The sequence below is a fragment of the Aotus nancymaae genome, unplaced genomic scaffold, assembly GCF_030222135.1.
Source record: "Aotus nancymaae isolate 86718 unplaced genomic scaffold, 86718_ANA_hifiasm-v0.15.2.pri h1tg000001l, whole genome shotgun sequence".
In the NCBI taxonomy this organism is placed as follows: Eukaryota; Metazoa; Chordata; class Mammalia; order Primates; family Aotidae; genus Aotus; species Aotus nancymaae.
This window is the reverse complement of record NW_026988412.1, coordinates 9575162-9590361: the sequence shown is the minus strand read 5'-3', so window position 1 is coordinate 9590361 and position 15200 is coordinate 9575162. Positions and strand designations below refer to the sequence as shown.

General features: G+C 35.5%; 1 protein-coding gene and 1 long non-coding RNA gene across 5 annotated transcripts in view; one reads left to right on the top strand and one right to left on the bottom strand.

Moving 5' to 3' along the window:
- LOC105732712 (uncharacterized) overlaps positions 1–15200 on the bottom strand; it is a 252087-nt gene that overhangs the window by 119408 nt on the left and 117479 nt on the right. The gene's annotated exons all lie outside the window — the stretch shown is intronic.
- MACROD2 (mono-ADP ribosylhydrolase 2) overlaps positions 1–15200 on the top strand; it is a 2078532-nt gene that overhangs the window by 1997994 nt on the left and 65338 nt on the right. For both annotated transcript variants that reach the window (XM_012474868.3, XM_064377970.1), the window contains one exon: positions 6839–6916. In XM_012474868.3, coding sequence (XP_012330291.2) covers positions 6839–6916 — 78 coding nt within the window. The remainder of the gene's footprint in view (positions 1–6838; positions 6917–15200) is intronic.

Sequence of the window (15200 nt, the reverse complement as noted above, 5' to 3'; positions counted from 1 at the left end):
TGGAGAGAAATTCTGTCTCCTGCCTCAACTTCTCCATAAAATAAAATAACTCAGAAGCAATGACCAGATGCCAGGCTGTCGGCTCTTAAGGTCACAAAAGCCTTTATCATATTTCCTAAGAAGGTTCTCTCAGTAGTAGTCACAATGACCTTTCATTATCAGATCAAATTAAGCCAAGGTGTAAATAAAACACTTGTACTCTCCCAGATTTATAGATGAACTTTTTAACAGAATTCCAAGCCCATTTACATTTAGAACCATAGCCTGGTGAGATTTTTTTTTTTTTTAATGTCATCAAGAGAGCCTGCAGTGTGATTCTTGGTAAGGGAGAGGCAGGCAAGATCAGAAAGAAATGAGAAGGATAGAGGTTAAGGATACTGAAACAGCCGAGTCTCAGGCAACTGAAAATAAGAGCAGATTTGCCTTTGTTTACATTGCCAAATGGGAAAAATTAACTTGATGGAAAGGGTAATTAAGCATTTCTTTTTCCATCATGGTCCAAACCGGCTTCATATCCAGCTGTTCTGTTTTACATTGTGATGGTTCGTTGTCGAGTTGCTGACTTAAAGATGACCAATGTGGCACTGGTGCACACCTTAGTACTTCCCCCACTATCAATGTTTATTTTGTAAGTACACTGTAAAAGTCTCAGTGAGAACTGTCCAACTCAGGTAGGGGGATAATGAGGAAGAATGGGAACATTTACAGAGACGCGTTGCTGGAACAAAGAGATAATTTGAGCAAATCAGATTAGCTTTGTAAGGTATCTTAGAGAGATTATCTGGCTCAACACCTTTAGTTCCTAGGTGCCGAAACTGGTATTATGTAAAGTGCACGGATTTTCCTAGAGTTACAAAGCTTATAGTTTGAATCACAACCCCGTAATGAATGATTCTTTCATTTGCTAGTATTTTCAATAATGATTTGCAGAAGAATACCACCTTCAAGCTAATAATGAGCTGTTTCACACAAGTTTATTATTTGAAATTTGTGTTTTCTAATAGAAATCAAATTACTTGTGCATTAAGGTAGTTCTCCCAGCCATGCCTCAAAGACTGTCAGCACAGGTTGACTGTCCCTAATTTGAAAATCCAAAATCTGAAGCCCTTCTGGGCCCAAGCATTTCAGATAAGGAATATCAACCTGTCCCTGAATTCCATAACTCTGGGAATGATTGGCCACCTTTTAATGGAGGTTAATGAGAGCATAATGAAGACAAATGACCAACTATAGCTCATTTGGGTCTCCTGATGCCCTGAGCAATGTCCTGTCTGTGGGCCCTGTTACCTTTCAGGTAAATATAGTTCAGCCTTGTTTATCCAGCTTCACTGGGACCAAGCACAGCTCAGATCATCAGCATCCGAATAGTCTGGGAATGTGTCGCAGGATTTTTTTTTCCTATATAAAAGAATAGCCACTGCGAAGTTTCACTAAGAACATCATCAACTGCAGAGACTCTAGTTTATTTAGATAAGCACCTGGTTCAGATGGAGGAAAAATTACTTTGTCCTAATTGCTTCACATCGTAAGCCAGAGATACTAATGAGCAGGCCAGGATAAATGTTTTGCATGGTATAATCAAATCAGTTAACGAGAATCAAAGAAAATCCAGGTGATGGTGTTTCTGTTCAACTTTTGCATCAAGCTTTGGTACTCATGTATAGACATTTACGAATTACAGAGGAAGACTATTTTATGTGTAGGTTTTTGTGTTTAACTTTTTTTTTTTGGAGTTCAGACCCATTAGAACTTCTACACCAAAATGACCTCCTGTTATCACATTGAATAATAGGGGCTTCCTCTCTTACTTGGTGCATTTTGTAGACCACCTAGCTTGAATAGTTATCTTTGAAGACAGTTAATTATGCAGTCAGTTTTATACTCTATATTCACCTCTAATTTTGATACAACATGTTTTTTTTGCCAGTTGGATTGTCCTTCACATTTATTTAACACATCTCTATATTTTTTAGCTATTTCCTCAAGTCAAATCTACCTTAAGAATTCAACCATCATTCTCAGCAAACTGACACAAGAACAGAAAATCAAACACCACATGTTCTCACTCATAGGTGGGTGTTGAACAATGAGAACACATAGACACAGGGAGGGGAGCATCACACACTGGGGTCTGTTGGGGGGAACTAGGGGGGGACAGCAGGGGGTGGAGAGTTGGGGAGGGATAACATGGGGAGAAATGCCAGATATAGGTGATGGGGAGGAAGGCAGCAACCCACATTGCCATGTATGTACCTATGCAGCAATCCTGCATGTTCTTAACATGTACTCCAAAACCTAAAATGCAATAAAATATTAAAAAAAAAAAAAGAATTCAAGATTTGGCTGGGCGTGGTGGCTCATGCCTGTAATCCTAGCACTTTAGGTGGCCAAGGCAGGCAGATCACCTGAGGTCAGGAGTTCCAGACCAGCCTGCCCAACATGGAGAAACCCCATCTCTACTAAAAAATACAAAATTAGCTGGGCACGGTGGCGCATGCCTGTAATTCCAGCTATTCAGGAGGCTGAGGCAGGAAAATCACTTGAACCTGAGAGGCAGAGGTTGCTGTGAGCCGAGATCGCGCCATTGCACTCCAGCCTGGGCAACAAGAGCGAAATTCTGTCTCAAAAAAAAAAAACAATTAAATATTTACCATCATTGATTAATTCATGGAGCAGGAATCAAGCTCAGTAGCTAATTCCTGAAAGTAGTCTGGAAAATCTTTTATAAAATGACAGTGTCATTTGTAACCTTGTTGGAGTCATAGAGCTAATATGGTGGAAGCTATTGCCTCCTAGAAATACAAATATGTACACAAATTTTGCATATTCTAAAAGGATCTGTAGACCCTTATAGCATACCCAGGGATCCCCTAGGGTTAAGAACTTTTGTTCTAAAGGGACATCTTAGATAGAGATAATATTTATTTTGATTTGTAGTTAAGAGACTTTTGTTAAAAATTCAATAGTTTCATCATCTGTCACCACAGTTTAAATCCATACATTTAATATTCCACGTAGATATATGTAATAAACTGCATTAAAAGTGACCTACATTTTGGAATTTCTGTTTTATGAGGTTTTCATTTTATTTTAATCTATTTTAAATATTCCTTTAAATCTTTTCAACTTTCTAAGTGAAGGCTTTTTCTTTTTTAATTTATGAAAGTATTTCTTTTTTATTCTTGTTAATCTTAAAAGCACATCTATCTACAGACCTTTGGCTTGAATATTTGATTTAACATTTGCATTTGAAAAAAAAATTTTAAATATGACATTGACCTTAAAGATTTTGAAAGTCAGAATCTACATATAAATTTAATTCCAGTTCTCTGCTATTAAAATAACATTGACTGAATCTCAAAATTAGGTGATAACTGTTTTATATTTTTTTGAACATTACCAAATGATAATTTTTAGAATAAAATGCGAATCCAAGGTGCTGCAAGAGTTTAGTATATGCAGCTACATTTTTCATGGTAGTTTATAGAATTTACATAAAAAAGTAAGCTATTTTAGTGACCATATACACTGGTGTCTTCATCCAAGCTCCTATAACAAAATGCCATTAATAGGGTGGCTTATAAGCAACAGCAATTTATTTCTCATAGTTCTGGAGACCAGAAAGTCCAAGATCAAGCACCAGCAGATTCGGTATATGGTGAGAACTCACTTTCTGGTTCATAGATGGTGCCTTCTAACTGTGTCCTCACATGGCGAAAGGGGTAAGGGGACTCTGGGCCCTTTTTTAAAATATTTTTCATAAGGGTACTAATCTCATTCATGAAGCCTCCACCTTTATGACCTAATCACCTTCCTAAGGCCCCCACCCCCTAAATCACCTTAGCAGTTAGAATTTCAACTTAGACATTTTAGGGGAACACAAACATTCAGACCATGAATATATATATTTTCTTCCTCCATCATTATAAGTAATGATTTAATGTACATATTCAGTGCAGCTTTCATCACCTCTAAGCAGAAAAGCTGCACTACCATTTCAAACCTACAACTAAGCATAATGTAATGAATCCATGATTTAAAACATACAGAATCAAATCTAGGCCTGCTAAAGATGATAAGACTAGAAATTCAGAGAGCCTTGTTAATAAAGTAACTTTGGTGGAAACCATCTTCTATAGGTACCTGCTTATTTGTGAATACTGTCATGAGGTTATATAATACTTTTCATCCTACTTTATTGATGTGTTTGGAGGTAGAACCATTTCTGGAGAAGAGTCTCACATACATGACAAAGTGAACTTGTGGGTTTGGTGATGGGCCAGGCGGATATGAAATCCTTGTCATCACATAAGACATGTATATTTGTGTCCACACATCACACATACTGAAACAGCATGTTTCTAAGATGCATATTCTTTCATATATTTTATTTCTAAAGTCAGGACACATTTTAGGATTGATAATGTGTTTCAGTTCATCTGGCAGCGTTTTCTTCTAATACTACATAAAATAGTAGTACAAATAACAACTGATGGTATCTTGGATGCAATGAAATGCATTATATAGAAACATATCAGAAGGTGCCTTAATGTTAAAGCAACTCCCCAAGAATACTGAAATTACAAAGATAATTTATTTGCTAAAGACATATGTTTTTGTGGCAAAGCAGACACAGTCTGGTGAGTAATTTTTCAAATGCTTTTCACCCATCTTATGTGACTCATTAGATCATAAACTTGTAAACTCAGTGTAAATCATCATTTTAAAGACATTTCTTATGTAATATTTGGTACAGAATCATAATGTTTATGTAAAATTATGATTAACGACAATGAATTATTGTTCAGTATAAGTGAATAAATTTTAACTAAATACAAAATCTTTGGATAATTCTATAACAGTGTGTTGAGAGAAATTAATGTTGTACAAGACTAAATATCAACTAATATCATTTTTAATAAATAAGTATAACTAAAACACTTTTAAATTTAAAATTTAGCCTGATCTAGATATCTTTTTCAATCATTGTCTATTTTTAGTGTTAATACAAAAAAAATCAAAATATTTTTTTTTCAATTGACATCTTAGTTCCAAAATTAAAAGAGCATATTTTAATGGGAGCTGGTTTCAAACAATTTGACATGAGTTAGATAACAGTTTGGAAAATGTGTCTGTGTTCAGTTTTGCTTCCAAATTTGGACTTTTAAACTTATTGTCAGTTTCAGAAAGAAATAAGAAGCAGTGCAGATAATTAAACATTTGCCTTGGGGGAATTATTTGCAGTTAATTAAAACCACACACTTCGGGTATATATTAATACTTGCTTCACTGGTTATTAAATTTGAATCATATGTTAACTGCCCAGGTTTCTCACTTGTCCATCAAATGTTGCTTGTGGCAGCTTCAAGAAACAAATTTTCTCATAATATTCCAAACCATATTGTTTAAAGCTGTCTCCTCATTTTGAGAGGGAAGGAGTGGAGACAGAGGGAGGAGGGAAAAGGAAACAAAGAATGGTTTATTTTAGACTCCATCTGATTCAGCTCTGTTAGGGAGTTAAAAGACAACCAATAGACACAAATTCAGTAGAGAACCCATTTGTAAGTAATCAAGGTGTTGGTGTACCACCCCCAGCTTTCTCCATGGCCACGTGCTTGATTAGCTTATGGCTTTTAGATATCTTTGGATTGCTTTCCTTTCAGCAGCGTGAAAAATATCTACTAGACTATAAGCTCCATGAGGGCAGAGATTTGGTTGTTTCCTGTTGGCTCCCTGGCATCAAGTACAGTGTTTGGCCAAGTGTGGTGGCTCACACCTATAATCGCAGCACTTGGTAGTATGAGGCATGAGAATCCTTTGAGGCCAGCAGTTCAAGATCAATTTGGGCAAAATTGCAAAATCCTGCCTATACAAAAAATTAGAAAACTAGATGGGCATGGTGGCCTGTGCCTATGGTCCTAGCTTACTTCAGAGGCTGGAACAGGAGGATCACTTGAGCCCAGGAGTTTGAGGTTGCAGTGAGCTACAATTGCACCACTGCATCCAGCCTAGGTAACAGCACAAGACTCTGTCTAAAAAAAGTGTCTGGCATATACGTGACCATTAATAAATGTTTGGGAAATGAATGAGAGACCTACTTGCTGTCTTCCTGTTGATCCATTCACAGGATCATTCCAGTGCTTTTTTAAACCACCTCCAGGAGGCCTAAACATTAAGCAAGGAGCCCTTTGTAGCTTTGCAATAGCCCACAGTCACAGAATCCTTTTAGCCATGTTTTTTCCTGTAACCATATCCTATAACAAAAAAAGATAAGTGTACGACGATTCCATGTTTAAATGTGCTAAACGAGGGAGGAAATGACATTGCAGGGCCTAGAAGGTCTACATTCCCTCGATGCTATTGTTCAACTGCTGCGGTTCCCGAGGAAGATGAACTTAATTACCACTGGATTTCAAGGTTCTGTATCTGACTTTTTCAAGGACTCAAGGCTCCCATATGTGAGCAAACACGGTAATGGAAGCACTAAGAACATTAAAATTAGATAGTCCTTTAATCTTGTCTATTTTGCCTTCCTTTTATATCCTTTCCTGCAATTCTAAGACTTTCCCCGATGCAAAAAGCCTGCTTATATTTTCTTATTTGTCACAAAAAGATATCCCAGCTACATCTTTACCTTTGCAAGCTTTTAGCAGATATCTTACATAATACTATTTTTAAAAAATGCTTATTTATTGGCAAACATAGGTATTTGAATGACTATTTTTAAAACTAATAAATTCTATTTTTCCTCAAACATAAATCTGTCATGTTAGTGCTGAAAGCTGCTCTATTTCCAAGTTAAAAATGCTGACTAAACATTTTGCTTGTTTGTTGTTAGATTCTGCGAAGGATGACAATACTACAAAAGGTGGTGAAGTGACAGATCATTCTGTGTGTGACCAAGATCGTCCCGATGGTAAGTTGTGAGATCCTTTATTAGCTTTTATTTTCTTCTGCTAGGAAACAGAAAGGAAAAACCCACAGACTTTAATTTTTCTGGAAAAAAAAGCTGAATTCCAGTAACACTTTATTAGCACTGAATACCAGTGGATCAGTAGCTGCCATCTTTAGGTGACACTTTTGCTTTCCAGAATCTTCATCCCTCTTTACTTTTGTACCACGCTGGCTTCATTTATTTTGTTTATTGTTACTTGCCTAAATTCTGTAAGCACTGAGTTTGCAAACACTGAGATGAATGTGTTATAACAATGAGAATAAATATATTTTCATTGAAAAAACATGGAGAATAAATGCAGGGTATTAAATCCACATATTCTTGGGATATCCAGAAGGGAGTATAGAACAAACAGAAATGAAACAATCTTTAGAAAAATAACAGAAAAAAAGTCCTAATATAAACCACTTTTCCACCCAACACATGACAGTACACGTTATATTTATAGACAAAGGAGAAACTCAAATGAAAACAGACACTTGCATAGCTTTATGGAATTTCTGAAGGTAAATGATAAAGAAAGGATCTTTAAGCATAATCAAAATCAGGTAGTAATTAAAACCCTCAGAATCAGATTAGCTTTCACCTTCCTTCCACAATCCTAAACACTGGAAAAAATGGAGTCATTGGTTCCAGAGTTCTAAAGGACACAGTTTCCATATTTAATGAAGTTATTATTTATACATAAAGTCAGAGCATTATTTTCTCAGGAATACAAAGAGGAAGAAAATATGCCATCCAGGTATCCTTTCTGAATAAACTAACAGAAGGCCTGAGCAAAAACAATAAATATGGAAAGTAAGGCAAAACTCAAGACTGAGGAAGGCACATTTGAAAGAGACTATATGGTAAGAGCCTAATTAAATGTATGAAAATGTTGAAGTAATTATGTTCTATCAAATAACGTTGAAAGAACTATTCAAAATTAGTATCAAAATATCTTACCTAAATATGTGTCTTTAACTTTGACATTTATAGTATGTGTTGTTTGAAAATGAGAAAAAGGAGAGACTAGATTTCAATAATAAAAGTCTAAATAATTTAGATCATTTCTCCTATTGAAGACAACTAGACAAAAAAATATATATTTTTATGTTATATATTATACATACACATATGGAGAGAGAGACTGTTTGAAGGCATCAGTGAACTAATAAGATACTGAAGAACTGTCAGGCTAAGTTCTGGGAGGCAATGAATCTCCAGCTATATGAACCCAGAATTTGAAACTGTTTTTACCTTAAGGCATTTGCTGATTCTGCAGAAGGTATCTGGAACTCCATTGCTGAAAAAGGCAATGGCCCCTGATAAGCTCTCTGTTTTGGGGTTAAAACCCCAAAGATATATATCCTAGCAGGAAGAATGAATGAGCAGTAGATTGGTCTTCTGAGTGACTGCTGCCCAGCTTCAGATCATCTCAATCCCCACATTAAGCTAAGACCAGTCCTGATTGCTAGTCCCCTCAGGCATCTAAGAAAAGCAAATGTAAAATATTCACTAGGAGCAAAAAGAGCGTCTTAGACTTCAAATCATTTATATAAATAATTTGCAAAATATAATGTCCAGCACACACATAAAAAATACCCAGAAAAAATGAAGGAAGAAAGGTAACATGGAAAACAAAACAATAAGGCAAGAGAAGTAGGCCCATATGAGCTGAAAATATTAGAGTTGTAAACACAAAGTATAAGATAATTTTGCTGAGTATGTATAAGAAGATAAAGATAAGATTGGAAATTTTAGCTGAGAACTGGAAATTCAAAACAAAATAAATTTTGCAAGGAAAGAATCTAGAAGTAAATGATCCTATAACTGAAACTAAGAATTGGATGAATGAATTTATGACAGAACAACATATTAGACACAGGTGAAGGAAAATTTGTAAACTAGAAGGTAGGTCAAAATATACCCCAAATTAAAAATGGTAGGGGAAAAAAAGGATGGAAAATACTAAAGAAAGGGAAAAAGATATTAAGGGTCTGATGACAGAGTCTATCACAAGTACAGTTGGAGTCCCACAGCGGAAGGAGAGAGACAATTGGGCAGAAGCAATAGTTGAAGAAATTATGGTGAGAAATTTCCTACATTGATGAAGGTTATTAGGCCAAATGTTACGAAAGCTCTTTGAACTCCAAGCAGAATAAATATAAATAAATAAATTCACAACAATGCCCATCATAGTAAACAAATAAATAAGTAAATATAAATATTATAAATAATAAATACACAACAAGGCCCATCATAGTAAAATTCCTGAAAAACAAAGATAAACAGAAAATCTGAAAAGCTGTCTTCAAGCAGTTGGACTGATAGTGGACTTTTCAATATATATAATGAAAATAAGAAGATATACAACCACAAATAGCTGTGAACCAAGAATTCCAAACCCAGGGGGAAAAGTATGTTTCAAGAATAAAGGTTAATTGAGGATATTTTGGACCAAAAGAAAAGGCACAGTTTATCACCAGAGAATTCTGGTATTCTGCAAGTAGAAAGCTATTAATCCCAGATAGAAGGCCAAAGATAAAGGAAGGAATTAAGAGCAAGGTAAATGGTAATTATTGGATAAGTCTAAATAAATATTGATGGTATAAATCAGGAATGGCAATAATGTCTTGTGGAGTTAAGATATGCAAAACATTAAAATATACCACAATGATGGCATTTATTGGAATGAGGTAAATTAATTTTAAGTTGATGTTCTAAGCTAATGTTTTTCCATTAACATGGAGAGTAAAAGTACCAACTAGTGTTGTAACTTTGTAATTCTCAGTGGCCCTGAGAGTCAGGAAATGAGGTTATTCCTGTGATTGCCCAGCAGGCTACCTGGAGAGTTTCCAGGCTGTGGTGCAAAGAGGAGGAACCCAGGGAGATCCCAGCAAACTATGTTGAGGAGACAGAGCTGAGAGTCCTGGGAGACCAGGGTAGCTAAAGTTTGCGAGGCAGCGTTCTACAGAGAAGAGAGCTCCAGAGGGGGAATGCTCAGAAGTCTACAGAAGGAACCCCTCAGTCTTCAAGTGGATAGGAACACTAAAAAAGATCTGACAGAGTGATACCTGGAGTTTACATAGGGCTAGAAGAAGTGCCTATTCCCACCAGCCAGACTGGAGAGCCTGGACATTCATTAAGAACTCAGAAGGTTTCTGCCTTAGTAGTGGAGCAAAATAGGCAACAAACTAAATGCTGCTCTTGTCCTCCCCAATAGAGCTTAAAAGTGAGACTTGAAAGGATCAAAATATTTGTGAGTAACTTAATTTCATTTTAGAATAAAGCTCAAAAATATTTATAAAAATTATAAATATATCTCATACCCAACAAAGTAAAATCAACAAAATTACCAGGCATGCAAAGAAGTATTGCAAGACAACTCTCCATGCATCTATCATTTGTCTGCATATTTTGTGAGAAAAGGCACTGCTTGTATCCTTGAAAAGGATCATGTCTCTCTTCAGATTAAAGAGCAGACATACTTACTGTCCATTATAAAAGGTTCAGAGGATCTTGAGATTCTCTGATATGGTCTGGCTGTGTCCCCACACCAGTCTCATCTTGAATTGTAGCTCCCATAATCCCCACGTGTTGTGGGAGGGACCCTGTGGGAGGTAACTGAATCATGGGAGTGAGCTTTCCCATGCTGTTCTCATGATAATGATTAAGTCTCGTGAGATCTGATGGCTTTATAAAGCGGAGTTTACCTGCACATGATCTCTTGCCTGCCACCATGTAAGACATGACTTTGCATCTCCTTTGCCTTCAGCCATGATTATGAGTCCTCCTCAGCCATGTGGAACTGTGAGTTCATTAAATCTCTTTTCTTTTTAATTACCCAGTCTTTACTCATGCTTCACAGCAGCATGAAAATAGACTAATACATTCTCCAAGTTTAAGATTCCTCCCCTATGGTATTACCCACTGAGTGTGCAGGAATTAGCTGGTCCATCTATGGCACCATGTGGGAATTGGGACTCAGAGAACAGACACTAACACTCTGGTTACTGTGATTTCTCTGAACAATAAACTGTTCTTTATCTTTGACCAGGAGTCTTTGTCTTCAGTCAGCATTCATGGAATTGTGGCTAACTAACTCAAGTAGGGTAAAATCTCAGAGTCTTCACAGTTCTTGACAGGAAGCAGAAAATCATGCTTCACAGGAAAAGAAAAGTCAGTAAGTGAAACTCAATCCACAAATGATGCAGATGACAGAAGTAATATGAAAGGGCATGTTAAAAGTTGTTATACCTCTATTCCACATATTTATGAAGTTAAAATTAGGATTGACCATGTTAATTTGAGACAAAGAAGTTATAAAAAGACTCAAGTTGAATTTCAAGTGATTCAAAACACAAGTGATTTTTGCCTGAAAAATTATACTTGATGAGAACAGTGACAGATTAGATGCTATAGAAGAAAAGATTAAAGAATTTGAAGATGTAGCAATAGAAGCTATCCAAATGAAAACATAGAATAAGTGACCGAGGGGAAAAAAGAGCATCCATGAGCTTTGAGACACCTTGAAGGGTGGTTCTAATTACAATATACATGGATGTGAATCTCTGAGGGTGGATGTGGGAGTAAGAGACAGAAAACATATTTGAAGTAAAAGTGTTTACAATATTCCAATTTGATGAAATTATGAACCCACATATCCAAGAAGTTCTATGACCCCAAAGCACAAGAAACATAGTGAAAATTACACCTAAGCACATCATAATCAATTTATGTGACACCAGCAAAAAAGAGAAAGATGACAAAAACAATCAGAGAAAAATCACAAGTTATATACAGAGGACAAAGATAAAGACAAGTCAGGCCAGGTGCAGTGGCTCATGCCTGTAATCCCAGCACTTTGGGAGGCCAAGGTGGGCGGATCACTTGAATGAAGTCAGGAGTTCTAAAGCAGCCTGGCCAATATGATGAAACCTCATCTCTACTAAAAATACAAAAATTAGCAAGCCATGGTACTGGGCACCTATAATCCCAGTTACTCAGGAGGCTGAGTCAGGAGAATCACTTGAATCCAGGAGGCAGAGGTTGCAGTGAGCCAAGTCAACACTACTGTACTCTAGCCTGGGTGACAGAGCAAGATTTCATCAAAAAAGAAAAAAAAAAGATAAATCAAAAGTCTCATTGGAAACTAGAAACTACAATGACATGCAAAAACATGATGAATCTCACAAATGTAATATTAAACTAGAGAAGGTATAAAAGCACATACTGTTTATTATAAAATCTTATTTATATCAAGTTCAAAAAGCAGGAAAAAAATAACATTTAGAAAGCCTTGTTTAGGTGATAAAACAATAAAGAAGACCTAGGTACTGATCATTATGACAGTCAGGGTTTTGATTAAACTTTCATGATTGGAGGGGACATACTCCCTGGGAGGGGGCCATGAGGGGGCTGCCTGCTTAGATGGTTATCATAAAATTATACAGTTTTTGTATTTATTTATTTAATTGAGATCTCCATATTTTTGTGTCCTTTTCTATATGTATGTAGAAAAATTACATACATTTTATAAAATTGGCTAAAACAGGAAGAGAGGAAATGAGGAAGGGAATGAAGAAAGAGAAAGGAAACATCAATGGCAGAGGCTGTAAAACTAGATTATGGCTGGAAGTAGGAAAAGTTGCATATTAGGCTGACTCCATAAATACAGGTCAAAAATTAAAAATCCCACCGTGTTATGGATTCTGACAACATTACTTTTCAGAATATCTCTGACAAATTACACAACAATTGCAAATAGAATTAAATAATCATAAAATTAAATGAAGATGTCTTACTTTCTAAATTTTTCCAAAGAGATAACACGAGAGTATACTCAGCAATGCAAGTAATAGCTATCACTGTGACAAAAGCATAATGAATCAAATAAGATGACAGAGACATAAACAAATAGTTATGACAGTAAATGTAATTAGGTTACTTTATTTATTTTATTTTATTTTATTTTTTATTTTTTTATTTATTTTTATTTTTATTTTTTTATTTATTTTTTTTTTTATTGCATTTTAGGTTTTGGGGTACATGTGAAAAACATGCAAGGTTGTTGCATAGGTGCATACGTGGCAGTGTGATTTGCTGCCTTCCTCCCCTTCACCCATATCTGGCATTTCTCCCCATGCTATCCCTCCCCAATTCCCCACCCCCCTGCTGTCCCCCCCACTCCCCCACAACAGACCCCCATGTATAGTGCTCCCCTCCCTGTGTCCATGTGTTCTCCTTGTTCAACACCCGCCTATGAGTGAGAACATGTGGTGTTTGATTTTGTGTTCTTGTGTCAGTTTGCTGAGAATGATGGTTTCCAGGTTCGTCCATGTCCCTACAAAGGACGCGAACTCCTCGTTTTTAATGGCTGCATAATATTCCATGGTGTATATGTGCCACATTTTTCCTGTCCAGTCTATCATCGATGGGCATTTGGGTTGGTTCCAGGTCTTTGCTATTGTAAACTGTGCTGCTATGAACATTCGTGTGCATGTGTCCTTATAGTTACTTTAATAAGTACAAAAAACACTCAGATTGACTTAAACTCAATAAAAAACGTAAAGCTTTTAAAATATAAAGTTAGAAAAACATATATTTGAGAACAAATATATATTTCATTTGGGAACAAATGAAAACATAAAAAACTACTTTAGAATCTATTTGGTTAGAAGTCTAGCAAAAATATCTCCAGTGACAAAGAGTTGGTCATTTGATATTGATAACAATTTAAATTCTTGATGAAATATAATAGTGATGGGTTTTTATGTGTCAGATGATATGGCACGATACAATACAAATAAAAACCTGTTGAAAATGCAATGAGGAGTTCACAGATACAATATTATTAGTCAATGACAGAACAAATAGACTAAGAAGGACATGGAATGTTTGAAAAATGTGCTTAACAGTGTAGTCCTTTCTATAGAAATAGGCTGATCAATGGAACAGATTCTAGAGTTTAGAACTAGACCCAAGTAGATCTGGGATTTCAGTATATATTCTTGCTGACATTTCAAAGACAGATGACTCAATAAATGGCATTAAAACCACTAGTTGGCCATTTGGAAAAATAAACTGAATCCCAACCTCATTCCTTACACCAACATAAATTCCAGAAGGAGCAGAGATGAAACATAAAAATGAAACTATAAAAATACTAGAGTATAAGAATCAAAGGTTATTATTCAGCACTAAAAAGAAATGAACTATCAAACCATGAAAAGACATGTAGGAAACTTAAATGCATATTACTAAGTGAAAGAAGCCAATATGCAAAGGCTGCATACTGTATGAATCCAATTATATGATATTCTAGAAAGGCAAAACCATGGACACAATGAAAAGACTAGTGGTAGCCAGGAGTTGTAGGGTGGGGAGGGATGAATAGGAGGAGCACAGATGACTTTTAGGGCATTGAAAATACTCTGTATAATGCAATAATGGTAGATACATGTCATCATACATTGCCCAAACCCATAAAATGTACAGTTCCACAAATGAACCTTAATGTAAGTTATGGATTTCAGTACCATCCTCTCAATTTTAATATAAACCTAAAACTTCTCTACAAAAATAGTCTTTTTAAAAAACAACAAAATAAAAAATATTACAGGTTGCTTTTTTAACTGTGAACACATACTTGCAGACACATGATGGTATGCCTATGTTATGAAATGCAGACATACACATATCTATAATGTATATGCATGTCAGTATACTGCATAAAAGAGGAAAATAACAAAATTGTAATAAATAAACATTGACATAATAAAGGTTACAATGAAGTTAAAAATGAAAATTAGTGGGAAAAATATTCTCATCTAATGACAAAGAGCTAATTTTTTTATTTGAAAGACAGTGTTCGTGAACCAATCAGAAAAAAACATAAAACAATCTAAGAGGAAAATGAGCAAGAGACTCCATTATAATTCACAAAAGAAGATGTACAATCATTATAAATATGAAGAGATGCCCTATCTCTTTATTATATGAAGAAATGCAAATAAAATAGTACCTTTTCTTTGTGAATCGGGTAAGATTAAGTGGAGTTGAAAATATACAAAATTAGTAGAAATAGGGTTTTCAAACATGCTCGAATATTAGTAGGAGACTGAAACGCATAACCTCCTCATCAGCAATTTTGAGAAAATCTAATAAATGGTAGAAAATGGTAGAATGTTCATACATTGATGGAAAAATTATGCCTCAGGGATTTTTCCTAAAATAACACCCACCCAGAGTATGGAGATATTAA